At 51.1% G+C, this 26,922-nt stretch overlaps 10 protein-coding genes across 10 annotated transcripts; 3 read left to right on the top strand and 7 right to left on the bottom strand.

Annotated features, from left to right (window-relative positions):
* Positions 1-766: 766 nt before the first annotated feature.
* Positions 767-1,381, top strand: A1O9_06371 (uncharacterized protein; the record flags this gene model as incomplete). The annotated part of the gene is made up of 1 exon (XM_013405581.1): positions 767-1,381. The coding sequence occupies one exon, from the start codon at positions 767-769 to the stop codon at positions 1,379-1,381; it is 615 nt and encodes a 204-aa protein (XP_013261035.1).
* A 2,178-nt stretch (positions 1,382-3,559) lies between these two features.
* A1O9_06370 (uncharacterized protein) lies at positions 3,560-5,791 on the bottom strand (the record flags this gene model as incomplete). Its single annotated transcript, XM_013405580.1, has 1 exon — positions 3,560-5,791. The coding sequence occupies one exon, from the start codon at positions 5,789-5,791 to the stop codon at positions 3,560-3,562; it is 2,232 nt and encodes a 743-aa protein (XP_013261034.1).
* A 3,863-nt stretch (positions 5,792-9,654) lies between these two features.
* A1O9_06369 (uncharacterized protein) lies at positions 9,655-10,945 on the bottom strand (the record flags this gene model as incomplete). Its single annotated transcript, XM_013405579.1, has 2 exons — positions 9,655-10,751; positions 10,912-10,945. The coding sequence occupies 2 exons, from the start codon at positions 10,943-10,945 to the stop codon at positions 9,655-9,657; spliced, it is 1,131 nt and encodes a 376-aa protein (XP_013261033.1).
* Positions 10,946-12,459: 1,514 nt separating this feature from the next.
* A1O9_06368 (BUB protein kinase) lies at positions 12,460-16,740 on the bottom strand (the record flags this gene model as incomplete). Its single annotated transcript, XM_013405578.1, has 2 exons — positions 12,460-15,591; positions 15,712-16,740. The coding sequence occupies 2 exons, from the start codon at positions 16,738-16,740 to the stop codon at positions 12,460-12,462; spliced, it is 4,161 nt and encodes a 1,386-aa protein (XP_013261032.1).
* Positions 16,741-17,164: 424 nt separating this feature from the next.
* A1O9_06367 (uncharacterized protein) lies at positions 17,165-17,717 on the top strand (the record flags this gene model as incomplete). The annotated part of the gene is made up of 2 exons (XM_013405577.1): positions 17,165-17,229; positions 17,297-17,717. The coding sequence occupies 2 exons, from the start codon at positions 17,165-17,167 to the stop codon at positions 17,715-17,717; spliced, it is 486 nt and encodes a 161-aa protein (XP_013261031.1).
* Positions 17,718-17,970: 253 nt separating this feature from the next.
* A1O9_06366 (40S ribosomal protein S4) lies at positions 17,971-18,941 on the bottom strand (the record flags this gene model as incomplete). The annotated part of the gene is made up of 4 exons (XM_013405576.1): positions 17,971-18,030; positions 18,083-18,377; positions 18,453-18,781; positions 18,834-18,941. 4 exons carry the CDS (start codon positions 18,939-18,941, stop codon positions 17,971-17,973), a joined length of 792 nt encoding a protein of 263 aa, XP_013261030.1.
* A 281-nt stretch (positions 18,942-19,222) lies between these two features.
* On the bottom strand, positions 19,223-20,329 carry A1O9_06365 (aspartate-semialdehyde dehydrogenase; the record flags this gene model as incomplete). Its single annotated transcript, XM_013405575.1, has 2 exons — positions 19,223-20,028; positions 20,080-20,329. The coding sequence occupies 2 exons, from the start codon at positions 20,327-20,329 to the stop codon at positions 19,223-19,225; spliced, it is 1,056 nt and encodes a 351-aa protein (XP_013261029.1).
* A 1,131-nt stretch (positions 20,330-21,460) lies between these two features.
* A1O9_06364 (uncharacterized protein) lies at positions 21,461-21,790 on the top strand (the record flags this gene model as incomplete). The annotated part of the gene is made up of 1 exon (XM_013405574.1): positions 21,461-21,790. A coding segment is annotated over one exon (330 nt), but the record flags the coding sequence as incomplete, so codon positions are not given.
* A 201-nt stretch (positions 21,791-21,991) lies between these two features.
* On the bottom strand, positions 21,992-24,094 carry A1O9_06363 (uncharacterized protein; the record flags this gene model as incomplete). The annotated part of the gene is made up of 1 exon (XM_013405573.1): positions 21,992-24,094. The coding sequence occupies one exon, from the start codon at positions 24,092-24,094 to the stop codon at positions 21,992-21,994; it is 2,103 nt and encodes a 700-aa protein (XP_013261027.1).
* Positions 24,095-24,637: 543 nt separating this feature from the next.
* Positions 24,638-26,071, bottom strand: A1O9_06362 (uncharacterized protein; the record flags this gene model as incomplete). The annotated part of the gene is made up of 1 exon (XM_013405572.1): positions 24,638-26,071. Exon 1 carries the CDS (start codon positions 25,943-25,945, stop codon positions 24,638-24,640), a length of 1,308 nt encoding a protein of 435 aa, XP_013261026.1. The 5' UTR covers positions 25,946-26,071.
* Between the last annotated feature and the right edge of the window lie 851 nt (positions 26,072-26,922).

The raw sequence follows: 26,922 nt of genomic DNA, 5'->3' as shown, positions 1-26,922 counted from the left end.
AGGACTCAGATCAAGCTCGATGAGTGGAGCCGAGCCCAAAAATAGCAAGCGATTAGCGTTAGATGTACCTTTAATTTTCCGGCACCCGACCACAATGCAAGAGTGGGACAAGGTACGGATACCTCGTTCTCCCCATCGATACAGTGGACGTTTAGCAGAACACCGCCGATGCATCTTGAGCCAGATGGCATTATAAAATACTAGTCAGGAATGCCTAAGCTCTAGTACTAAGACGTTTTCTTGAAATCCTACCCGATCACGAGAAAGCCACCCCTTTATCTCGTATGGAGTGCAAGAGCTGATGCCTGGGTTCGTTGGACCTTCACTGGGAACCAGCATAGATCTATCCTTAGCAGAAGGCGTCGCAACTTTGCTTTTGGTCTTTGGCCTCTTAACAAATTGTTTCGTCATAGCTCCGCGATAGCCTGGGTTGACATCAGTGGAGCGAGAAAGCGATCCTCCCGATGAGGAAACTGGTCAAATCCAAGGGATCCAAAGTGTGAAGACTATGTCTCAGACTTACAGCGTTGGCTTAGCAACTAGAGCAAAAGAAGCCAATAACACACCACTACTTAACGAGAAATATCACGTAGCCTCCAGAATGCTTGGTGCCTATTTCTCGTAAATAAGGACGGTGTAACTCGTATCAAGTATTAAATAACCCCTACCTACATTAGATAACATCCACGGCTACTGCTGCTGATTCATCGCCCACAACGCCTCACTCTCTACACCACCAACAATTGCAGCTTCGGATTTACATACCATGGCTTCTCGAACAAGATTCCCGATGCTCGTTGCAGCGACAGCCGTAATATTTGGCGCCATCGCTGCCGCGTCGGACAGTACGGCCGCCATCATAACTTCTACCCTTGTCTCCAGCGCTCAGAGTTCGACGGCCACTACAGGCTCTTATACGCTTTGCCAGTTCTACTCCAGTATTCCCGGAGCCACAGGAGGGTCGAGTGCGACAGTCACCACGCTTACTCTTCCTCCTTGCCCATCTAGCATCATAACGTTCTCGTACACAGATCTCCTTCCAACGGCCACGACCGATGCGATCACACTCACCAGCACATTCCCCTCCGCCAGTGCTTCCTCATACACTTTATGCCAGTTCTATTCAAGTATTCCGGGCGCGACTTCAGGTGCCAGCACAATGACACTACCATCTTGTCCTTCAGATCTCCAGACCTTCACGTACACGCTTCCATCCACTACGGCTGAGACGGTAGCTTCAACTCTAGCAGGATCTTCCACTGTCGTTTCTGGAAGTGGGCTTGCATCGTCCTTTCCTGGCGTGGCCGCTCCCACAGCCGCTGTTGACAAGATCGTTGTCGCCGGCGTCGGAGCTCTTGTTGTGGCGGCAGGATTGATCTAATCAAATTTACAATGTGATGACAAGGGAAGCTCGCAAGTACTGCTAATGTTGTGGGGGGGAAATACCACGAATGTGTGGTTTGATGGTAGCCAGTGTTGTTATTGTCTCATGTATACCCAAGTAACAGGTGCACAATCCTTGTGTCAGAGTCTCTCTCCTTCGAAGAGAGAACCAAATCAAGTTCAGGTTGCAAGAACCACTCCTTAGCCTTCACTATGCTCCCTACATTTAAGCTCCTAATCTTCTTCTTGAGCGGACTATGTCGAGCCTCTCTTCGTCAACCTCCTTGGAACCGATTCTCGTGGTCATAACTGAAGATTTTCAGTCGTGTGGAAGAACAATGGCACTGAAGGATCCTGAAAGACTCTGTTTTTCTAAGATCACACCAAAGAGACCGAGTGACCACGTTTGAGTTTCTGATCGAAGCATTCAAAATGTTAACACAATTGTCCTTGGTAGATTTAAACGTTCTATAGACTGAATTCTCTCGGGACAGATCAGCTCCTGGTCTTTCCAAGTAAGGACCAGAGTAAGGCTGTCCTGCCCATTGGCAAGGGCGTAAAATGCAAATCTACTGATCGGGCTCAAATGAGGATGTTAATTACAGAATTAGAACACGGCAAATACAGCCTTAGCATGAACAATTGAATTGAACACCCTTGCATCGCCAAGACAAATAGCATGAGAGATAATGCTGGCTGTCTTTGCAAGCACAAATAAGGCCAAACGTTTCCCTCTCCCGTGACTTCACGGCCAGAACTTACTCTCTCCAACAGACGGCTGTGGGGGAATACCCACAGTGCACCGTGTGTTGGCTGAAGAATTTTCCTGCAGTCTTCGCAAAAGGAAAGCCATAAATCGTTGGCGAATCCCCCGTGTCAAGGACTTGATAGAGAGTGAAATAGCGACACTAGGGTCATCATACACTTTGAATACTAGGGGTAGGTATACAAGGCTGGAAGGTGTGCACATTTTTTACCGCCACTTCAGAACCAGCAGCAGTAGCATAAGAACATGAAGATCTGAATCTTTCAGAGTCAAGTGTCGTTTATATCAATCTTGACCACTTCTTCCATCTTGAACATTTTGTCATATCATTGCCCACATTAGTTCAATGCAACCCAATTCATCTGCAAGGCTACCGCACCTATCAGAACATGGAGCTCAAATGGAGTCGCGGCGACATATTATCGCTCCTCCAACTACTCACCATGATCCTCCTTCCACGCCCTATTGGTCTTCACCTAGCAGACCCTTATCAGCATGCCTCTGATCCGGAATTAGCCAACGAGACTAATAAAATGGGTGCAGAGTGGACACCGCAACGCAACTCAGCAGCATTTTGCGGTTGATAAGGTCGGGAAAGAAAGGAGACAAGAGCAGGGACAGGAAACAAACATAGTGAAATATCAAAGAGTCATTGTATTCATTCTCAATTCTCATATGTCAAGGTTCGTTCATCATCTCGTAATGCAATAGCGAGGGCTCGCAAACGAAACAGTTTTGGCCAGCCCAAAAACCCGTCCGGATATGACAGTGTGGGGAAAATAAAAACGATCCTCGCAACAAACCATAAATCAGCTCCCAGATCTTTTCAACAGCTTGACATAGAATTAAATCCCGCTCGGACGAGCAAAATGTCTGGTGTTGTCAATCATCGGCGATATCCCAGTCTGTGCATGTTTTAAGCAATACACCGAGGAGAACTTCATAAAAAAGAGTAGTTCGAAAAACGCCGCTGGCGCCCCGCCGTCACATGCCGTAGAATCTGAGTCCTCATCAGAATAGTAGTGATGGGCGCCCCAATCTTCCCAACTCTCCCATCTGCTGTTTTCTTGTGTTTATTCAAGTCTGTTCGTCTTGCCTTTGAAGTATCCAATTGTTTTTGCGTTGGAGATCATACCAACATCCGCATCATGGCTATGCAAAAATGATGATTCGTGCAGTCGAGAATAGTCGCTTCCTCCTTCTCAAGATATCAATTGCCTCAACTCCGTCCATCCCGTGGTTGGAAGATAGGTCGAAAAGTGCAACCTAATACTGTACCGTGACCATGATTCAACCAAATGATTAGTTGAACTAACACGTTCGAATTCAAAAATAATGTCTTCAAAACAATATTCCAAGGTCTTTCCGATCCATTGGCACTGCACATCAAAGGTATACATTTAGAAAGGTTTAGGTGAATGGGTCATCTCTCATTTGCGGCGTGGGCAGTGGTGGACGTGGATAGCGACCTGGATGAAAAGTATGAAACATGGCCAGTCTTTCTCCAATGCTAATACTGCTATTGTGACCGTGGCCGTGACTGGGTGTAGTGGCAAATGCACTTGTGTTGATAAATGGATCACTCAAGCTTGGCACATGTCGTGGGTTTTTGGCTCGGTAGCTTCGTTTGTTCGGATCCAGTTCGAAGGGGCTTCCGAGACGCTTCTGGGCAGGATCAATTTCCGGTGGAGCAAGAGCAGAGGATGTTGATACTGAGGTACTGGCGGCCAAAGCAGCGAGAGAAGGTGGTAAAGCTGCAACTGGGGGAATGCCATCCAAAGTGGGTGCGTGGATGGTTGGGGGAGTGAAAAGTCTTTCAATGTGCTCCCGATTGTTGACCGCACCCAAAGTCGCGCCTCGGTTCCTCAGGCGTATCCGCCGTTGATTCAAATCACCAATGCCAGTGAAGACCAACTCAGGTCGAAGCTCCGGAGCGGGCTCAAACGTAGCCTGTGTAGGAATCTCCAAGCTCAAGGTCGAAATTGGTTTGTCGATGTTGCTTCCACTTGGACTCAGCTCATCTTCCAAGTTATTCTGTGCACGTCGCTTGTTAACATTGAGTGAGACATCTGGCTCCGGCTTAAATGGAGAGAGCAATCTTGTCCCAGTAGCGTGGATAGTGTCAAACTGATTGTGGCTGCTGCGTCTGCTGTCGTATTGGCCAGATGTGCTTGAGCCATTCCAGGTACTGTAGGTGAATGGAGAAGCAAGTCGTGGTATACTGCTGGCAACATGGAGTTTGTCAGTATCTGTACAAATGCCGAGTCCTGCGGGTGTGGAAATGGACATGGCATCGCAATCCTTGATAATGGGCGTATTAAACCAGTTATCAGACATTTGCTGGATCGGTGGGGAGTCGCCAGTGACTAATTGTGCAAGTGGAGCCGTGGCGCCACTCGCAACTAGTGAAATACCAAGCTCTCTAGTTGTGTAGGCGGTGGATGCTTCTGAATCGGCCGGGCGAGACCCGGCGCGACTCAGACGAGAGGATGGACGTTTCAAGAACTGGTCATGGAATGGAGAAGGACTTCTGGATTCGCGTAGTCGTTGGTAGTGTGCCGTAATGGTGAATTTTTCTTTGCACAATTGCTTCAGTCGCTTTCGGGTAGCCGACTCAGAAGGCCAAGCTCCTCTCACATCCGCATTGTCGGTCTTGAGAAAGTCATTTGGTTCAGGTGTTCTGTCTCTGGCCAAATTCCGATATTCCATCACGTTCCGCATCCTGTATCGCTTGACGATCGGTTTGGAGAATCTACTGGCTCTTGGCCAGGTTTCCTTGGCTCGTCGAGCGACACGATGACAAACTCCCGTGGGTGGAATGCTTCCTGGAACAGTCTTAAAGGGTGTGACTGTCGGATCTGCCAGGTACATTTGGTAGACGTTGAACAAATGATTGTCCATCTCAATGCTCCATTGAACATTGGCCTTTGAAATAAAGGCGTGGACTCGCAGCTTCTTACTCCTCCGTGATGGAGTGTCTGGGATGATGTTGACCTTGCCTGGAGAGAAAGGATCATGGGAGTCTAGATCAGGACTTGTTGCACTACCGTCAAACGATGTAGGTCGAGTTGTGAAAGCTTCAGCTGAAGAATAGGACGACTCAGAGTGAATGGAGCACTCTGAAGATGATCGATGCATGTCCCAGGCGTTCGTTTTGTAATCGGCAGGTACGCCTTTTGTCTGGGCCAACGGGGTCCGTGGGAGCGGTTGGTCTCTGGATGAGGACAACTTCAGTCTCTCGCTCGGTGAGGGTTCTGTAAGAGAATGTACGAAGGTCGGCCGAGATTGATCAAGCGGAATCTCCACGGACGGAAGGGCCATGTCGGGCTCCAAACCAAATTCTGTGCGGGCTGATTGAGGACTGGAAGGCACTGGGATCTCAGAGGCAAATAAGGTCGAAGGGAGTGCATTATTACGCGCTTGGAAGTTGTCCATGTTGACTCGTGAACGACGGACGCGACAGGTCGAGTGCTGGGGCGGAGGAGGCAGCTTAAGCTCAGCGAAGGTCTGATCTGGTGTCTTGGGGTCATCGCCGCCATCAAGTCGAAAAGGAGCAAAGTTCCGAGGAAGGGTGATAGACATCTGAGGTTTTCGCTGGGCAGAAGATGCCAGGAGGGTTGGAGAGAGTTCGTGGGCTGCCATGGCGGTGCCAGAGAGCGAAGGTACCGGGTTGGATGATTTGAGACAATGACGCGACGATCGATATAGGCGCAGAGACCCAAAGGATGCAGGCCAGTTGAAGATTGGAGCGCTTCAAGGGTTCATGCTGTGTACGCGTGTGGACTCGGGTATGCGGTCGACCGGGTGGGAATCGATGTGACTTGGGTGCCGACTGCAAGGTCGTAAGATCGAAACAGCAAAATGTAGCAGGTCTGCGAGAGCCAACACACGGCCAGATAGAGGCGCGTCTCATACAAGGTGGAAGTCGAGCAAAATGGAATGCTCAGTTGCGACAATGGTGAACGTGTCCGGTGCGGTGCGCGAAAGAATAGACTGCGGCAAGTCGCAGGGAGGAAAGTCGTCGGGAAAATGCTGGTGGCTGGGAGCGAAGAGGCGATTGCAGGCGACTGCAGGGGGATAAATTGGGGGACCAGGGTACGATTTAGCGAAATGCCCGTGGGGAGGATGGGCGAACCATGAAGATTGGGTGTAAAAGAGATGGTGGGAGAGGAGGATAGATAGATGGTTGTTTACAGAAGGTGGTTTGGAGTTAACATAAGGCGAGACAAAGGAATGAGAGAAGAGACCTTTTCTTGGGCGGAAGAGGATTGGAATGTTGGCTTGGTTTGGTGCGTGGTGGTGAAAAAGTGGGTGGAGGGCGCGAGCGGGAGGCGAAAAGGTGGAAGTGAAGTCAGCGTGAGGTGCGAGTGAAGTTGAAGCCGACTGCCACGCCAGAGTGCCCAGAGACAGAAGCACCCAAGCACCCAAGCATCCAAAGACCCGAGGAGAGGGGGCGGCCAGAACAAGAGATCTGCTCGCCTATTGTGCAAGCCCACCCAGCGACTCCCCACTTACCACTAACCACTGGGGCAGCCAGGCACTCCGTAGTCCTTCTTTCGCGCTCCGTGGGTTGGTAAACTATAGCGGGCAGCAAGCATTAGGCGTTGGGCGTTGGACTTTGGGCATGGGTCCCTTCGGACAAAACAGCTGGGCTTGCTCGGGCCCCTAACGCCCGCAGGTGGAGCTCAGGTTAGGGGTGACGTGCCTACAACCCGAGTCGCGAGGCGCCTAAGGTACAGCGGTGTGTCGGAAGATCCGCTGGGGCTTGGGTGACAGGCGGAGTCACAACAAACAGTGACATCTACACGCGCCGTGCGAGAAGTGTCGATACAACAAACAGATGGGAGCATCGATTGGAAAAGAATTCGAGGCAGAGTGAAAGAAGAGGGAGAGATTGATCGGCTCCTCGCATCATCGACTTATATTAATGACATGCACGGAGGACATTAGCAGGACTGTGAGTGTTCATACTCATCGCCAGTGGTGTCACCGCCGCACGGCATTAGTATTGCACGAGGAGGGGGAGCTTGGGCTATCGATGATCCAAGAGTCCTCCATCATACGCCAAACCCACTCAACCGTTGAAAGACGAGACTAACACCAGGGATCCTGAACCACACTGCACATACGGAGTAACTGACTTCCTTGTCTCACCTGCATACTGCAATCAAGTGGGGAGAAGCTGATAGATAGTAGCTATCCCACCTCATCGGCAATGCACTTCCTTCTCAATCGATACTAGCAACGGCCTAGGTATTTGCTCCTGCATACTCATCTTCAAGCCGCTGCTGCTCCTCCTCGAGTCCTCATCAACACTGTGAAAGCACAGTCCTCTCGCGGCCAATGCTCTCCCATAATACCCTCGGTAAATTCTAGTGCAGGCTCACAATGGAGATGCCCATCGACAGACTATGTATGCACTCCAGCTCCGGCTCCATGCAAACGATGACACGACAAAGCAAGCACAGACTGGCGCGTTCTTTGTTCTGCAGCTGTCAGAAGGACACATGTTCTGACCTGAGCGTCATGGCCCACCGGGAAATCCTCTACTGAACCCTTCTTGAAATGTCTTAACCTTGAATCCGTACGAATGCACCAAATCCCAAGGTCAGAAGCGTGCATCGATCGTGTGTCCTCTCGACAGCGCGTCAAGCTTCAAACGCGAAGACCACGCGCTCTGAAGGCGCCTGATTTCCGATTGGGTGAACCCCAGCTAGCGTCTTTTCCCCGAGTCGCGTTCACTCCCACCAGTGGAAGGCTCCGTGCACCTGCCCTCTCCAGAAAGCCACAAGGGTAAAAAGCCACACTCAATCGACAGTCCAGCTGGGATCACTTGTTTCAACATCCTCAACATCCATCTTCCGTTAAACCTCTCAGTCACTCCACACAAACCATCTTTTATGAACACATCCACTGTCTCCAAATATTGCCCACATTACTCCGAATACACGCATTTGAAATTGTCCCCCGATACATGAAACACCCCAGTGCGGTTGTTGTCGTGGAAGTATCAAAACAAACAAACAGTCAAACAACAAGCACTGCCACGTTCTATGTAAGGAGACTCCACCTCACCTTCATCCTCCTTACTTGCAAATCAAACGAACAATTCAATTGTTCCCTGTGTCTGAGTATCCTTACATCGAGTCTTGCTTTCCCGAGCCGGTTTTGTGGACCTTGAATCCGGGCCATGGACATGGCCCTAGCACTGGCTGGGGAAGGGGGTCAATGCGATTTGACCGATTTCGCTTATCTGAACACCCCATCTCCATATCCAAGCTTGTGTATCGATTAGCCCAGATCGGAGTATAGTCCAAGCGTCGATATTGGAAACCTATGGATTACATGCAGCGGAGAAACACAGGACCCTCACATGTCAAGCCAAGTTCTGGGAATTAATAACTATCTGAAACCCATACTCTGCCAATACTCGCTCATACCAACCTACCTAGTCCCGAGCACCCGTCTATTTACACCTGGAGAGCCAGGTCACATTCCGGGTACGCCTCCCAAAACAATGGAGCTCAACCCATGGCATACATCGTGAACCAGCCAAGGCTTCGCTCCGTGAATTTGCTCCCGCCACCCAAAGACATGTGCAAAGACGATTGTCTTCCAGGGATCTTCGCTCGAAAGCTCGTGGGGTCAGATTGGCATCTCAGATGATGCTTGACCTCAGCATTCGAAATCTGGAATGTAAAGACAATGAACTCAGGCCCATGAACACTAGGCTAGCTGCTACGGGTGGTTACCTACGCTACTGGTAGAGATAGACCTTCCACGCGCGAGCACAGTCTAGCGAGCTTGAGCAGCGCATCATTGAACCCATGGTTATGGACACGTGCGGGACCTAGGTACCTATATACTCAGCTCAGATACCTCCTCCGCGGACGGTGGGCGATGCATTCTACTCCCCTTTGGCCGTTAAGTTTGTTGATCCTCTCACACCGCAAATCGAGAGGAGCTGGGGATCAGAGGCGAGAGATGGGAGGTCGTTTGACCATCTCACTAGAGATATTCTGGACCACAGCGCCCATACTAGCCGTTCGCGCCTGTGTGTCAGTGTGTGTGCCGTCCCTATCTTTAACAGGTGATAATATCGGGAGAAAATGCGCACGCATCATCCGCCGGGTAGGGAGGCAGGAGTCTCAACCCGTAAACAAGGCTCGCGTGTGTAGTACTTTGTTTCTGAAATTGGACTGTGGGACCTAGCCTGTTTCTATATAGCTGATGGGTTCGAACACGCCCATGCTAATCGTAGCCACGCAATTTACGTAACCTGACCATCAATGATCATGCAAATGTAAATACAAGTGCATCCTGCATCCTGCATCTTCACTAGAGCAATCCATCCATCCAACCATTCAGGCCGGCCACTCGTATGTAACATCTAATGTCAGCCATGTCATTTCATTTCCAGACCATATCCTTTCCCATCCACAGTCTCCCGCGTTCATCACCGCCACCACTGCTCCATCAACAGACTCATCACAATACAATCCCAATCAACTCCGCCACTTGACCCTTCCTAGGTCCTCGATCCCAACACCGACACCATTCATGAGGGTGACCTCACCCCTGACGACCGCCACGGTCGGCGCGGCATCAACCTCCGCTTCGATCGCGGCAGGGGTCGCGGTCGCGGTCGCGGTCTCAGTCCCAGTGTCAATCTCGGAATTCTGACTCGTGAACTTCCTCGCATCATCCCTCAGCGGCGCGGAAAGCTGCACTGCGAGCTTCGCTTTACGATCCCGTCGGTACCCGTCTTCCCAGCTGGCGACGAGCGCGAGGATCGCTTCCTCTGCGATCATGGCTCCGCGTTTGACGTCCTCCACGCCCGTCCAGCCGGGTACGTGTAGGAATGCGACTTTTCCGAGCCGGTCGAGTGCCAAGTCACGGCGGCGGCGGCGGTGATGATGGTGGGGCGTTGTGCGCTCGCTCGAGTCTTGTGCTTCTTCCTCGCTCGCGACGGAAGATGGAGCAGTTCCACCGGATTCTGTGGGCGGTGCACTCGAAGTGGGCGACTGTGGCGGGGCTGCGTCGGTGGTAACAGGGCGTTGATAGCGCATCGCATCCGCCCACCTGCAACTCAGGCTCTCAAACAGGGCGAACTCGCAGAGAAAGCGGCCAGCATCGCGGGAGAGCTTGACAACGCCTTTCTTCTTGTTCTCCTCAGCACGGGACGGCGCATGCTGCGTATTGACTGTTCCCCAGATTGATTTGATCGGGCCTGTGGGTCCCTTTGAAGATGCAACTGCACCTGCTGGCACGGGGCCACTGGTTAGAAAGCCGCGCTCCACCAGGCCTCGTTCGACCCCCTGCTCCCACCGGCGCAGCACATCGTCCTCATCCCAATGCACAAGTAGGCAGTCCGGGACGCCCTCGCGCTTCCAGACGAGCTCACCGCATGAGAAGCCGTCGCTGTCATCGACATCTTTGATCCGGTATCCGTCGCGATGTGCACGGGTTTCTAGTGAGTAGCAATCGCGGCCTCCTGCCATGCCGATGTGCAGGACGAAGTCTGGGTCATGTTGGGCGAGAAGGTCCGGGAATGTGGAGCTGACGGTGTTGTATGCGACTCGAACGGGCGACGGGTTGATAACTATTTGGATCTTGTAGGAAGTGATCAACGGGTCGGTCGAGGAGGAACTGTGTGGGTAGATCTCTTCCGGGAGCGCCGACGTTATGAGCCAGGAGGGGTTGATTAGAAACGATTTGAAGGGCTAGAAGGTTGAGAATGTCAGGTCAGTATAGTGTCGCACAATATTTCTTCTCCACTCCGGAGTGATGCTGCATCTTCAGAATGAGAGACACGAGTGCCCCGGGAACATGAGATTGTCACCCCCGAGTGGCCCGATGATTGTTTCGATCTGAGCGAAGAGCAAATCGCCTGTGACACAGCAGCTGGCAGCGCGTGGCCTCGTCCAACATCGGGAGGCTCTAGGTGAATAACAAGAGCCTGGCTTGCTCCTCCTCTGCGCAGCCAGCGGGTGCACATACAATCCCACCTCCAACTGACATTTCCACTGATTGAAATAACAAAGATAACGAAGCAGCACAACACGCAGAAATAACCAAATTCTTCAGAGAACAGAATGGACCTACCCCGAATCCCGTAACAAGCACCTTGATTTCCCGCAAGGACGAACTATGCGTCTCATCGATATCACCCAACCCTCCAGCATCTGGTGCCAAGACCGGTGGAGGGGTTGGTGGTCCAGCGTCGCCCATATCTTGTTTGGCTCGATCGTTAGATGTATTTGGGTATGTACAAGCGGTATTATATTATGTGCATGCGTTAAAATGTCCTCGCTAAACTTTGTAATCGGCGACGACTGAAAGGTCTGGTACGGTGCTGACTACGTACACGTGTAGTTGTGGAGAGGGTGGGCCGTGTGAATTAGGATGACGATGACGGCGGAGAAAGATAGCTGTCGATAAGGAAGTGGGTACTGAGACCACTTGCTTTTGAACCACTACCTCGGTGGCGATGGACTATTGGCGATGTCTACCCAGGAAATAAATGGCTCGTCAGCGGCAGAGTCGTAAGAGGACAGATTCGTTGTCGTCTGCAAGAGTGGTGTGAAACCGGGTGTGTGTGAAGAGTGTGGTTGTAGAGACAGTGGCAGGGCAACCCACTCCTCGTCTGCCACCGACTTCCTCTTCCTCCGACTTCCTCTTCCTCGGTCGGTTATCGGTAAATGAACCACACAGGCAAAAGTCCGGGAGAGAGGCGGGCAGACTTGGTCCAGATTTGAAGAGAACAGATCGAATGGAGAAATACAGTGTGAATGTCACCAGCGACAACAATTGACGATAGATGCAGCACACATCTTCAGAGAGTCTGCGACAGAATGGGTGGTAGGAGACGTTGGACGGTTGAGTAATGGTAACTGGAAATAATAAAATAAGGATGCGATGGTAGAGTTTGGGGAAACTATTGACTATTACGCCATCGGATCGGTAACGGTTGGAAGCTGACATAGCCAGAGCTGTATCTGTGGTCGTGGTGGTTAAGCCGCACTTGGCCGCAGAATCGATGCACCAAGATGGATATTGCCGCTGCAAGTACGTACACAACGTCAAAGTGGCTGACTTAGTCTCGTTGAGGAGGATACCATTCCATCCCATTCATGATTTGTTCGATCTGTGTCTCTGTCCAAGATTCAATATCTATCCAACAACACCAGCCTGGTACTGCTTTTCTCCTGGTAGTGGGCACGTCAAGACCGAGAAGATTATCAAGGATGTCCAACGCCACCCAGCGCCCTGCTAGCAAACATAAATCACAATCATCCAGAGCCACGGTATTATTTGACAAGAACCAGTCGCTCCATCTTCCGTAGACTTCCTCTCAGATCTCTTCCACCACGCTCCCCCTCTTCATGAAGCCACTTCTCCAGCTTCGTCCGGATACTCTTCAAGCTGTTCTGGATTGGCATTTCCTCTCCAGAGGCAATGCCCGGATTCAGCAACATCGTAAACAGCTCGGTCCACAGGTCCTTCTCCCAGTATCGTTTGACATTGTCCTTGAGCTTCCATTCCTTCTTTTGCCCCAGTCCACCGCCAGCAGCCGGGACGGTTTCAATGTATTTTCCGAATAGCAAGCTGTGGATGACACCTGCCGCACCATGATAGTCGATCTGGTATTTCCAAGGTCGACATTCTCGAATCTCGGCACAGTCTTGAGGAGTTGACGCCCAATCGGCGATGAATTGAGCTTGAGGCTTGAACATTCGAACATCAATACCTCGGCCAAAGTCAATCAACGTCAGTCCTTTGGCGCTCCAGCCGTCTTTGCCTTCAGCATCGAACACTCCCTCAATCTCGACATTTGGCTCGAATCTGACAAGACAGTTGTCACCCTTTAGGTCACCGTGTAGAATCCCAACACGATGCAAATCCTCTAATGTCCTGAGCAGCTCAATACTGAAGAACATGGCAAGGACTTCATCAAGTCCTTCAGCAATCTTTCCCGCTTTGATATTCTCATTCCTAGCCAGGTTGACCAAGTCAAGCAGTGTGCCTTGAGGACTGTAAGACAGAACAAGGTAGGCTTCATCGCGATACAGATGGCATTCGTGGGCCAGGATGATGGACTGCATGGTTCGCGAGGCTGGGCCAAGCCGTTGCCGCAGAAGACGCAAGATGTGAAACTCCCACACAAGCGTTCCGGGAGGTGCTTCAGTCTTGACTGCCTCCAGGTCACCGCGGCCAGATGGTTGAGAAGGGCCCGGGGTGACATTCTCCTTGTCATCATCAGCACCAGCTGTCTCGCCTGAGTTGCAGCTTTCGACAAGATAAACTGGAGCAAAGGCACCCTCTCCCAGCTGTCGCCTCACGGCATACACCTGGGCTGTACCCTGAAGTCTAAGAACTGGTGCTCCTACTTTGTTAGGTGTCTTGTCACCCTGATTCTTTCTTGGACTTCCTTTGGTCTTATGCTTGGCTGTCTTCTCCGCATAAGTCTTCAGCGCCTGGTATTGACTGTTCATCTGCTCCGAGTAGTCATTGTAGCCAGTATAGGAGGACAGCGGCGGGTAAATTGTGGACAGGATCTGCTGCCGGACTGCATCATCGCAAGGATTACACTGCAAGTCCAACACCACTGGCCCTTTGTGGATTTTGGTTTGTTGGAGAGCACCACGTTTCTTTGTTTCAGTTGGCAATATTGGGCTCTTGAGGCCGGCCGCTACCTTCACTGGACTGAGTCTAGATGATTGAAGATCAAGGTCAGAATCGGCGTCAGTTGCCGCCCGCAATAGGGGCCCTTTCTTCCTCGGGGAACCATTGAACTCCTCATCGGCACCAGCATTGTTCAGACTGATCTGTCTCTTAGCTGAAGATCGAGGGCTGCCATGCGGTTGTGCGGGACTGCTCAGCAGCAAGTTTTCGACATGAGGCCTGGACGGGCTGTCATAGAGGTCGCGGGCTGAACGGCTTGGTGTCTTTGAGTCGAAATAGTCTGGATCATTGAAAACTGTTGACGGCGCAAATGAGCTTTCTGTCCTCTCTACTATCGGGGTCATGAAAGGGAGCTTGTTCTGGGCCACGAGGTTCGGATCGCGGTATGAACGCATCGGCATTGGGTCATAGTCGACGGGTGGGATGGGAACAAATCGCGGCGGGTTCTGGATTTCATAGCGCTCAGCTAAATCTTCGTCAACAGGTGTGAAGACAGCGTCTTTGGAGGACGAGGTATCAGCGTCATCTCCCTGATTCTGTGTTTCCAAGGCAGTCTGCGAGGGGATGCCTGCAGTCTCAGGTGGGTTGGCGACCTCATCGGTGGGGCCGGTCTCAACTTCATCCTCAAAAACGTCTCCTGCAAGCAAAGCAATGGCCTTTGTGTCCATGTCTTCAAAGTCTGCGTTGGCGATGGCGGCAATAGCCTGAGTGTCAAAACCACCTAAGCCCGATGTTTGCGTGGGATTTTGACTTGAAGAATCCATGCTCTCAGCCATGTCATCACTGATGGAACGCGGCGGTTTGCGAGAAGTCTTACTTCGTGGATGTTTTCTGGACGCCTTCTTTCCGGAACCATCTATCGGAAGAGAAGGCACATGCTTGCTGGCAGTGAAGTCAGACCAGGGTGACACACTTTCAGGCTGAGTGTGGGATTGGCTGTCGCGTTGAAGAGAAGAGAGCGTGTCGTCGCCATATTCACTTCCATGAATAGACGCTCTGCCCGTACCGGTGCTCTCACCATCACCCGCAGTACTATAGCCATCATCCAAGTCACCCTCAGTGAAGTCACCATCGTCTCCACTTTGAGTATCATCTCTTGCTCCGTCTTGTATACGAAGAGGTTGGTTGAACATATCGTATATCTCGTTCGTCGCCGCTTTCGAGTGGAATGTCATGGTTGGCTCAGCGGCAGCCGAGTTCTTCCTTGTCATCTTCTTGCTCTTTGTTGGAGACTCGAGGCGGGTCTTGACTGTTTGGGTCTCTTGTTTTACCTCTCTGACCTTCAGTTTCTTTTCTTTCTGCTTCGGGGTCTGAGACCTGGGATGAGGATTCTGCGTTGGTTCCGGCATTCCCACCATTGATTGGGTCGACACATCATGGATGCTGATATTCGTGGCGTCTTGACTGGTCAAATCTTCCTGTTGAGGAGATTGGCTCCGATTTTCAATGTCTTCCGTTTCCGTGGACTTAGGGGCTGGTGACTCTGCAATAGTCAGATTCCGCATCGATTCTTTTAAGGGCTCCATGTGCTTTGATGAGGGCCGTGGTCGGTCCCTCCAGGATTTCTGAAACCATCCTCGTGAAATGGCGCGGAGCTCTTCGAAACTGAACTCGGTGTTGCTATCGGCCGGATAAACCGCATCGATATCCACGAATACTTGTTCTGAACGTCCCGTACGAGGATTAATTGTCGCGGTACCCTGTCTAGAATCTTTCGGAACAGCTTGGGAGGGGTTTCTTCTCGAATGTGATTCATTCTTGCCTCGCGATGACTAAATACAGGAACATCCAGCATCATTAGTCGAGCACATCCCAGATGGAAACCAAAACAAAATGGAAAGCAACGCTGCAGACCATAGCAATATAGAATATCATACCGGATCTTTGAAAATATCCATCTTTGCTGCTGCGCCCACCTTCTTGCCAGCCTTCAGTGTCTCTCCTGCCCAAGGCCGCGCTTCAACAGTGTTTTCTTTCTTCCGCTCCTTCATCGAGCCGATTGAGTCCCAGCCTTTGGTGGTTCTAGAGGTTGATGGTGCAGCAGCCGATGCCGCACTATCAGCATCTGAAAAGATTGCCATTTTAGGCTTGCCTGATCGCGAGGATGCACCAGTTCCGCTTGCCCCACTTTGCTGACGTTGTGCGTGAGGCTCTTCGTCCCGATGTGCAGATGCGAATGGATCAATTTTAGCTGCCAGAGCTGGACGGACCGTTGGAAGCGCTGGAGAGCTTGGTTCATCCGCTGAATGAGGACGCGTCTCATATCTCTGTTGGAACTGATTGTACTTTCGCAGTAACCGCTCTGCAGGTCTGGCTTCTCGTTGAATGCCCAACTTGTAGACTTCGTCCGCTTGAAGCCATCTGTCGGCGCCTTCTAGCCAGGAGGCAAACTCTTCATAGAATAGACCAAGTCCTTCGCCGATGCTATGTCGAGCAAGAAATGCAAAAGTCTCTCTAGGAGTGTCGGAGAATAGTCGAATGTAGTGCAACCAAAGCTTCAGATATCGGGGATCGTTCTTGTAATGTGAGGAGGTGAGAAATGCTTTCGTCGCACGCTCGAGTAGAGGAAGTAATTGCGACTGCGGTGTTGCTTGGGCGGAAGGATATGCATTGAGTGTCCATTTGACGTATCGATCGTAGATGTCTAGAGGGTCATCGGAGTCTGCTATTGATTGCAGCTCAACTTCGTACTCCTGTCGAATGGCGTCGTTCAGAGTCTTTGTCTCATCCAAAGTTGGAGCATTCTTCAACTTCAAGCTGCCAGCCGTGCTTCCGGAAGACAAAGGTGACAGAATGGATGCTAGTTGTCGTGCTGATCGTCCACCGGGCAGCGATTGGATGTTTTCTTTGTGTATCTCTATGATGTCGAAGTTTATGAGGTCATTATCTGCAGAAGATGCAGCCATACTGAATTACAGACTGCTGCCACTATCCCTGTGTCGTTAAAATGCGAAAGGAGGTCTGCGACAAGTAAGCAAGAAGTGCATAGAACAAACATGGGTTGGCGTTGGGCACATCTGGAAATGGCAATGTCAACAAACAGATCGCTTGGCACCGGAGCATTGTTTTGCCGAAGCGTTCCTGCCATGAACAGGCGAATAGACAGACCATGCATACTAATTCCTCCGAGCCAGAAGAGGGGAGACCTCTCTCAATTGTATCAGCTTCGGCTGCTGACCTTAAAACAGAGACATCTTACTGCATATCTATAAGAGCATCCGTAATCCTCAGACCGCTCATTGAGATAGACATTAGCCATCTGCCAATCAGTCAAACACTAAATATTGTTCACGGGAAAGAACAGATATTGCTACATCGTTCGCGAACACCATGGCATATACGGCCCTCCCAACATGGCCGCTCATTCTCTTCGGCATCTTGGAACCAGTGGCTCTGTAAGACTATTCTATGATGTACAAACGCGTCCATCTTTAATTATGGCTGACATATCTATTCAACCAGCATTTGGGGATATTCTGTAACTCTTCTCAACCCTGAGAGTTATTTCCTGGACCAAGTTCCCAATACTACGCTCGCGAGCGTTGCTGGGCATCTCGTCCCTGTGCATGGACTCGCCCTTACATATCAACTTGGCAACGTCTTCATCGTGCTGGCTGCCGTTGCCATCATTTGTACACATACCACCCACACCGATATCATCAAAAAGTATCTGCTTGCGATCGCTTTGGGAGACTTGGGTCATATATACGCGTGTTATCGCACCCTGGAAACTAACATCTTCTGGGATATCACACAATGGAACGATATGGCTTGGGGAAATATTTTCGTTAGTGCATTTCTCCATGTAAACAGGCTGGCCACGGTTGCAGGTCTCTTTGGAAAGGTTGTCTCTAATGCGAATGTGACGAAGAAGAATAAATAGTACGAGAGAACGTGTATGCTGGAGGCGGAAGGAAATGGTTGAATTTGCATGGGATTTTTGGGTATCTCATCTTTCCACTAATTCTTGTTGTGGAGGAGTTTTGAGTCTTCTCTCCCTCTGCAATTTGAGAGCCCTCGAGGTCTGAATCACCATATTACTTGACTATGGAATCTTTTATCAGCTAGAGGCTTGCTCAAATATGTCATCCCCGGAAGTGATGAAACTGCTGTCATGCCAGGTTCATTTATTTGCTTCACGATTGTCCGGCAAGGGCAACAGCACGACGACGATCTCTCTCTTCGGCAATGGACAACTGAAAGGTTTGTTAGTATGTATAGGAGTGAGAAATGAGGGATGACACGTACTTTGACACCTTTGCCCTTGGGCAGACTGATCCATGGTTTCTCCTTTCCGATGACGAAGACGTTGGATTCTCGGGTAGCGAATGAGTTGTCAATTGCATCTTTGATGTGTATGATATTGAAACCACCATCGTGGCGCTCGCGGTGAGTAACAACACCAACACGACCCATGTTACGACCACCAGTAACCATGGCGATCACACCAGTGTCGAACTTGATAAATTCGGTGACTTTTCCGGTGCTGAGGTCGATTTTAACGGTGTCGTTGACTTTGATAGCGGGATCGGGGTATCGGATACTATAATCCCATCAGTATTCTACAATGTTTCCAACCACAGCTTGATCCAACGGCTGATAGGTGCAGGCGACTTACGTGCGAGCATCATGCGTAACCAAGTATGGGATTCCACCCTTGCCAACCTGAACTCTCTTGACCTTGCCAAGTTTGTATTCTGCCTCAGCTTGTTCAATGCGGTGCACTGCGAAGCGACCTTTTGTATCGTAGATCAGACGGAAGTGCTCGCCAGTCTTCTCAATAGAGATGACATCCATGAAGCCAGCGGGATAGGTATGGTCAGTTCGAACCTTGCCGTCGACTTTGATGAGGCGCTGCATAAGAATGGCAGTGGTCTCGCGGCCGTTCAGGGCATACTTGAGGCGGTTACGAATGAAGACAATCAGAGGCAAGCTGTCACGGCCTTTCTATTGTCGCATTAGCATTGACGGAGCGTTCAACATTGGGATCGAGACGAACGTGAGGACCCGGGGATGCCTTTGGGGCATAGGCACCCGAGAGCTTGTCCAACAGCCAGTGTGACGGTGCGCTGAGGCGCTTCTGATGTTTCTTCGGGCCTCTACCCATCTTGAATTGTGGTTGAGAGAAGTTGATCTGGTGGACGAAATTCGAGTTGGAGACGATAATTTTGAGAAAGTGCAAAGGTGCGGTTATGCCAAGAGCCTGGCTGAGCCAGGCTTGGCGTACGGTTGTGGCCCAGTCAAGTTAGAGAGCGAACTACAAGGGTCCACTCTACTGGCACAAACCAACCCCCGTTTGACTGCTTCAATTATCATAATCGGCAAATATGCTTTTGTGGTGCTGTTTAATCTATCCAATGTCTATTCAAGTTTGGGTGATCCAGATCATCATAGGAGGCCTTGAATGATAGCCGCCTCCGCATTCAGTATAGATGATCCAGCCGCCCCAATGACCGTGTTGTGGCTTAATGCAGCGAATCTGATATCGAAATGTGATCCTTTTGCCGCCTCTCGAACTCGACCAACACTCACGGCATAGCCGCCCGAAATATCTCGATCTAGTCTTGGCTGTGGCCTGTCTGGCTCGTCAAATACAACGATGGCCTTCTCCGGAGCGGAAGGGCACCCCAGCTTCTGCGCCTCAGCGACATATTCTCGCATTGCTTGTTTGACTTGGTCTGCACTCGGGGGGGGCCTCTGCTTGAATCTGAGAGAGACGAAGGCCATATGCCCATCAGTGACGCCCACTCTGGTGCAGGTAGCGCCAACTGTAAGCCCCGATTGTTCTTCGAATGCCGTGGCGTCCGAGTTCATAGCTCCCAGGATCTTTTGTGCCTCTGTCTCGAGCTTGTCCTCTTCACCAGCGATGTATGGAATAACATTATCCATGATATCCATGCTCGACACTCCTGGATATCCAGCACCCGACACTGCTTGCTCCGTGAAGACCTCGACGTCCTCCACCGGTCCAAACTTGACTTGCAACGCTGCAAAGGGAATAACAATACCGATGACAGCGCAATTTGAATTACAAACCAGAAATCCTTTTTTGAGACCGAAGTGTTTCCGTTGGTGTGGGATCAGACCTAGATGTGAGATATTGACCGTAGGGACCACCAAAGGGACGACTGGATCTCTCCTGTAGTTCTTTGCATTTGAGAAAACGGGAATTTCTGCTTTTAGGAATTCCATTTCTGTAGCCTCATTAGCAGGGACCGGAGCCGCTCAGAGGATCGTTATCCTACCAACGTCCCCCGCCACATCACTATCTAGACCCGAGAAGACGAGATCAACATCTGGAAAATTGCTCGCTTTGCACTCCCTGACCTCAAGATTCGCCAGTTGCTCTGACATTGGCCTGGCCTGCTTCCAACGAACAGCATCTTTGTATAGTTTGCCTGCCGATCTGGAAGAAGCCCCCACTGCTTGCAGATGTAGCAATGGATGATCAGCAAGAAGCAGAATAAAGCGTTGACCGACGGATCCTGAATCCATGCTTAGTCATGTCAGAGCATTTGTATTGGAGCATTCTACCTGTAGCCCCAAGCACCGCCACCTTCTTCTTTTCTTGTGAGGTTGCTGGCGCCATTAGGAAAAAGGTATTCAAGCGGTTTTCACGCTCCAAGGCAATTTGATGGTCTCTACTTGCAGCGAGTAGTTTTAGACTTGAGAAGAGGTCATCGATCTTGAGCTCATGCAGACGTAGCTTGGTTATGAATACTGTCAAGAATTTGGTAGCTCAGCCGATCGTCTTTCCTTTTGAGTCACCACCTGTGGCCAGATGCACTCTAGAGTGGATGCCAAGGTCTGCACCGGAAAAACTTTGTCGGAAAAATCATTCCTCCCAACTTAAGCCCCCCGGTCTGCTGCTAGACCAATGAGTGTGTGCAAATGAATATGTGATGCAAGTGAGACATCGGTCTCAGGGCGAAGCATTCAGAGTAATTTACAATAGCAGGTTTGATCATGTGCGAATACTTCTTCCGATACCCTGTGTCGTCTATTCTTGCTAGATACCATCTATCGAGCACCATGTTGGGCAGCTCCACGCACTCCAGCCCCACTCGAGCCTTCCTTCCCCTCCTCTTACTACAACTCAATACGTATTAATACATTCAGGATAGTAGTCAGCTACATGATAGATGCATTGATCAGTTTCAGATAATTCCACCAGAGATTCCGACAAGTTATCCACATTCTCCCTCCCTGACAGAACGATATGTCAAGCACAATTCCTACCAGTACGGCGCAAAACGAGTCGGAAAATCCACGACCCGTGTGTGTTACCCGTGCGGCTGACGTCAAGGAGGGCGGCGGTGGTGAGACGACTGGGTTGATTAGACAGGTGAGTCAGATTAGATTGATACTGGCAATCAGTGAGGCGTTTAGGTTCTGCAAGTCTGATTTTGGTTTTGATTTATGCGTGTTGAGGTGAGCGATGAAAATGGAGTATCAGTCTGCAGCGGATTGTTTCTATGTGGGATTTTCAAGGAATGCCTGTTTTCCTGGTCCATCGCATTGGTGGTGGTGTTCTATTTTCCATTTTCAAGAAGGGAGCCCCTTCGCCCGTCATTCCTCGTGCCTCGCCTCTGACACCCCACATTCTTAAAACTGCACTCACCACCACAGGCCGCGATCGTCAACCTCTCCCCGTCCCTCTGCGGGATTCTCGCACGCGCCGGGCCCGGCACGGCCTCGGCGGTACACCACCACGGCGGGCAGGACACGATCGTGTACGCGGTGTCGGGCCACGGGTCGCTGGTGAGTTCGACTTCGCCAGCGCCGGAACACCGCGGTGATACAAAGGTCACGCTGCAGCCGGGCGACTGGGCGTTGATTCCCGCGTATCGTGAGCACCAGGAGGTCAACGATGGCGAGGATGAGTTGGTTTGGGTCATTGTGCGGGCCCCTGGCGGAGCGCCCGAGACAGTTAATTTGGAGGGCTGGGGTGGAAAGGTGGTGTGAGTTGAGCAAAGAAGCTTAGAGTAAAGGCGGAGAGGAGTAGGAGGAGATCAGGGAGAGTGGAGGACCGGGAGGAACGGGGGGCGGGCAGGACCGAAGGAAGAGGAAATGGTGATGGAAGGTTCGCTTTGACAGAATGCGACCGAATCCTTCGCGAGGACCGCCATTTTGGATCCAAATATTTCATCATTGCCGTCACTTCTCATCGTCAGCCAGCTCCTCTTCTTCCGAGCCCTGCTCCCCTTCATCATCGTCATCATCTTCGTCATCGTCGTGGCTCTGGTCCCCCAATTCGTCTTCATCCTCATCCACCCCGTCCCCATCATTAGCGAAAGCATCCTCAGCCAGCTCCACTTCACCTTTGATATCCCACCGATCGCCCTTCGCCGCGTGGCTGACGTACTTGACGAATCGAAGCGTACCCTGATCTCTCAGGACAATGGAGAAACGGTTCCATGCGGGGCAATTTGCAAACAAAATCCCGTCGTCTTCGTCCTCTGCGCCGTTGGATGATTTGTACACGGCCGGATCGGCCTTTCTACCCACATTGGGAAGGGATTTCGAGTGCACCGACACGTTGTCGTCATCGTCGTCGTCGCCCGCCATGTACGCCTCCTCACCGCCGAATTCGATCTCGGCGGGTTGTGTTACTTGTACCTGCTCGGTTTCTCTGGCTTTGCCCTTGCCCTTGCCCAGATCACCGTTGACGACCTCCTTTGCATGCATGCCGTTCGAGGTGGGGATGTTTGTCTGACGATCTGCATCAGCATCGTCCTCTCGTGGCTCCCAGCCCTCGGTAGGGGTGATTGAGATTGTGAATTCCAATTGCGGTTGTCCACCCTGGAAAGGGCTGGCAAGGGCATAATCCTTCCCTCTGCGAAATCTCCTTGCAATCGCGTTCTGTCGAACCAAGCTCTTGGTGCCAAGCCCAGTCACCAGAGCCAGCCATTTTTTGAAGGCGTGTGAATGGAGCAGATCGGTAAGGATTCGTGAGATTGGTGTGCCGTCGTCGTGTAGCTCCTCTGATCCCTGGAGATATGTGAAACGCTGTTTTTGCGGTGGGCGGGCAACCTTCCAATTCGAAGGATGTGCAAGTAACTCGGCAGGTGCCTCCTCCAGCCCATCTGCCGCGGATACATAGTCTTTCAACTCGGCGGCAAATTTTGCGTTAAAAAAATGTTCCAACTGCAGACTAGATGTATTCTCAAAGAACGACCGGAAGTCGTCAATCATGTCCGGTGTGAGATAGCTGGGGGCAAGGTAATGCAGAAGGAAAGTCAGATCTTGTTCAGTGAGCACATTGTCCTCGGTATCTTGGTCGTCGCCTGGGTCGATTTCACGCTTCGAGGCATTGCTACCCATGACGCTCCGCGGCTCGTCAAAATGACGGAATACCAATTGGGGCTCGTCAAACTCATTTGCGGCGCCCTTGAGTTGTGCAAGACTCGACCTTTGAGCTTGCGCCTGTTCAATGCCTTCCTCAAAGCCGTCCTCACCTTCTTGCGGAATATGGAACCACCCACTGATTGCCATTCGGATTCTCCCTCCATCTGCATCGGGGTCATTCCCATGATATACTTCCTGTACATCGTGATAGCTCTCGCCAGGGCGAACGGCGAAGAAGCTGAGTTGGCCAAACGAGGGAGGGATGTTCAGACTGTGCTCGGGCAACGGAACCTTGATGTCCTCGCCGGCTTTGTTCGTCTTAACCTCGGTGGGGAAAAGCCGCAGTCCACCACCCCATTCAGCTTGCCACGGGTGATCAGGATCAGTCAAATACAGAATATAGCTGACCCTTCTACTGCCAATGACATCGTCGTGACATAGCAAGTAGCTGCCGGGTGTGTAGACATTGACCGCCATGTCTGTCTTCTTGCCCGAGACCTTGCCTGCGCCTGTGACGAAGGAGACCCATTCTCGGAACTCTGTGCTGTAGAGTGCATCTCGCAGCTCAACCAGGCTCGGTAGATGTTTCAAAGCCTCGGCAGGGAGGTTCGATAGGTTCGCAAGGTCGCCCGACTGATGAATGCGGTAGATGTCCGTCTCTTTCGGTGTGAAGTGGACATGGCTAGTGACTTCGCGTCTGACGGATCGCAGCAACTGCTCCTGAATGAGGGACGGTACTACCGCATGAGGATATGGGCCCGATTGCTCGTAGGATTTGCGGAACGAGTCTCGGGTTGCGTCTTCGAAGAGATCACTGCGAAAGGCGGTTCCTTGATTCCCTGCCTGTGCATCTGGTGACAAATTACGTTTTTTGGGAGGAGGTTCTTCTCCTTCTAAAAAATGACGCTTCATGGTGGGGAGTTCGAAGAATGTAAAATGATCTGACAGGAAGCTTGGTAGTAGGCCATTGAACTGGATTTTATTCTCGTCTCAAATACAAGATGCGGAGTTGAGGCAGAAATTGGGCCCAAAAAAAGTCGACTCGGTGGAGTGTCGATTTTGCCAGATTACAGGGATCACACCACTCATGGTACTGCTCACACAACCCACTAAAAAAAGGACAGCAATAGTGGAGTGTAGAGTATGGAGTACGAATCACCTCCAGTGTGTATATGTATATTCTGATTGTAGTGGACTATTTTTCTCGCCTATATACCATTTGTGCAATGCCGATATCTCTTCGAGGCAGCTTTCGCCTCAGGGGTATTTACGATTAGGCACGGTGCCAAACCCAAACCTGCTCTAAACCTCTCATAACTACTGAAAGCCTGTGTGAATATCCTTGCGCCATGCTAAATGTGGAATGTCGCTTAACGTCTGGACAGTTGCAAAATGTGACAAGCGCTAAAGTCAGTGAGAAATCGATAGGACGCTTACGAATGTTGAGTGATGTCGTCAAGGTCTATCTTTGTCCTTATTGAACAGACCGAAACCAGTGGAGAACTTTGTACGTGGGCTAGAGACAAGCCGGGGACTGGTAGGTGTTCTTGGTGATTTGGGACTTGGGAGTGCTGGCGCGTCCTGCTCCATGCGCTCCCATGGATTTTCATCATCTCTGAGAAGTATACTTGCACGAAGACCAAGCCGCGCTCGAGAACTGTCTGGGCGCCTTTCCAGGTCTTGCTGGACTCGAGAATGGGTCGAGGAAGATGTGCCTGCGGTCATGCGGCCAGATTCCCAGCTTCGTAAAGGCAAGTCTGCGCTCGATTGGCCTTCCGTATCGTTGGGAAGAACCAGTTCTTGAGCTTCTCCGGCAAGAAAGCCAGGAGTCATGATTGGTGGGGGCTTCTTCTTCGGAATGGTAGTTGTTGTTATAATATCAGGACCAGGTCCTGTCGACAGCGATGATGGTATTTCGGTGGTTGGGCTTCTGGTTTGGAATACGTATTCATCGCTTGGACGAAGAGGGGAAGGCGTAGCAGGAACAACGTCGCGGGGAGATGGCAGGGGTGATGCAGAATGTGTTGGGACGTCTTCAATACTAGGCGCTTGCTCAACCTTACGGGCTGGCGTTTGATCGCTTGCCGACCGAATATTTATCACAGGTGGTGGCGGGTTCTCATCAGGGACGTTCTGATTGCGAGGGCCGGCCATGTGTCCAGGTCCCGCAATGGCTCCTCGTAAATAGCGAGGAAATTCTGGAATGGCCTCTGTAACATTGTCAGGCAGGCTTGACGTAGACGTCGCACGGGCGTGTCCGTGTGTGACTGGTGGTCTTTGGGAGTCTGGGCGTTGTTGGGAAGCAAGATCTCCGGATGAGTTGACTGACTGGGCGTAAAAGCGCCCTCGCGCCGACGTTCCGTTCGAGGCTACAGATCGTCCATGACTGCTGAAGGATCCAGTCGTTGAACTCGAATTTCTGCTGTTTAGTCTCCTCCTACTATCCTCGCCGGTCCCACTGCTCAGGGAGCGGGACGCATTGACAGAAAATAACTCTTTCTTCGGTGTTTTGGCGGCCTCTCTTTCGTGCTTCTCTCTTTGCTTGACACTATCAGGGACTCCATCCCACTTGGAGTTGACCTTGGGAACGTGTTCCGGCATCTTCTCTAGTCGGACATTGGGGACTTTTGCGGGGCTGATGGAGCCATGCTGAGCGATCATTTGGGCGGCAACCTGATTTAAGGCTACTTGCGTAGGCTCTTTCATTTGGAAGAGTCCTCCAAATAAAGACGTTTTTTTCTTCTGTGGAACGGGCATAGCCATATTGACAAACTCGGGCTTCTTCTTTTTGGTGGCATTTTGATTGGCATTGTTCTGAGCTGCTTCCTGGGCTGCTTCTCGTAACTGCTTAATGGATAGCGGCGGCTTCTGTTCCTGTTGACTGGTGGAAGCATTCAAGTTACTTAACTCCCCTAACGGAGTATGCTCCTTTGCTTGAATGGCTCTGCTGGACTCTGGTTGTACATTGGGCCGTTCAAGGGTCCCGTTTGGTGCGGGCATCTCGAGAATTATTCCGGTTCTTGTCAGAAGGGAACAGAACTGATGACTTAACGGTTCATCGTGGCAGATGTAATGGATCTAAAGAAAGGGTTGCTGGTTCGGCGCGCGAACAGAGTCGATGCTGTCGAATATGAATCTTCAGAATTGGGTTTTGCAGCGGACAAGATGTAGGCTATGACTGACGGACTGAGAGGAGCAATCGTCACTGTTCGCGCATCATCTGGGATAGTTCATTGCTAGCTCACAGCGAGATGCAAAAGAGTTGGTGGCTTGCAGTGAGGATGTGTATGTGCTGGCGACATGCGAAGAAGGTTCGAGCAGGTGTTGATAGAGCGCGCACATGGCCATGGGAAGTCGTGCTGTCATATTAGGTTGAACTGGAGAGTGATTGTGAGCCCGGGACGATCGCTGATTGCTTGCATGGCCTTTCGTGTCAATGACACGTCCAGAAATTGGGTAGATCGGCCCTTGCAAGGTTCGAAGCCAGTCCGAAAGGGGAGGGGCATGCAGGATTCCAGTTGCTGTTGGACAACTAGAGTAGAGGCTGAGCAGATAGCTAACCTGGGTCTGTCCTCGGGCTGGGAGACTTTAGGTTTGCGAACTACGGAGTACGGAGTGCGGGAGATGGGTGTGATTCTGAATAATCTGTAGCGGTTGATCGACCAGATCAGGGCGTTGGAAGCTTGGGAGCTGGAATGCCTGAGTAGGGGAGGTGAGATGTCTGGCGGCTTGGAGAGTGG

This window comes from Exophiala aquamarina (genome assembly GCF_000709125.1).
Source record: "Exophiala aquamarina CBS 119918 chromosome Unknown aczIA-supercont1.4, whole genome shotgun sequence".
NCBI classification, from domain to species: Eukaryota; Fungi; Ascomycota; class Eurotiomycetes; order Chaetothyriales; family Herpotrichiellaceae; genus Exophiala; species Exophiala aquamarina.
The sequence above is the reverse complement of the archived record's forward strand: the minus strand, read 5'-3'. Positions and strand labels throughout refer to the sequence as shown.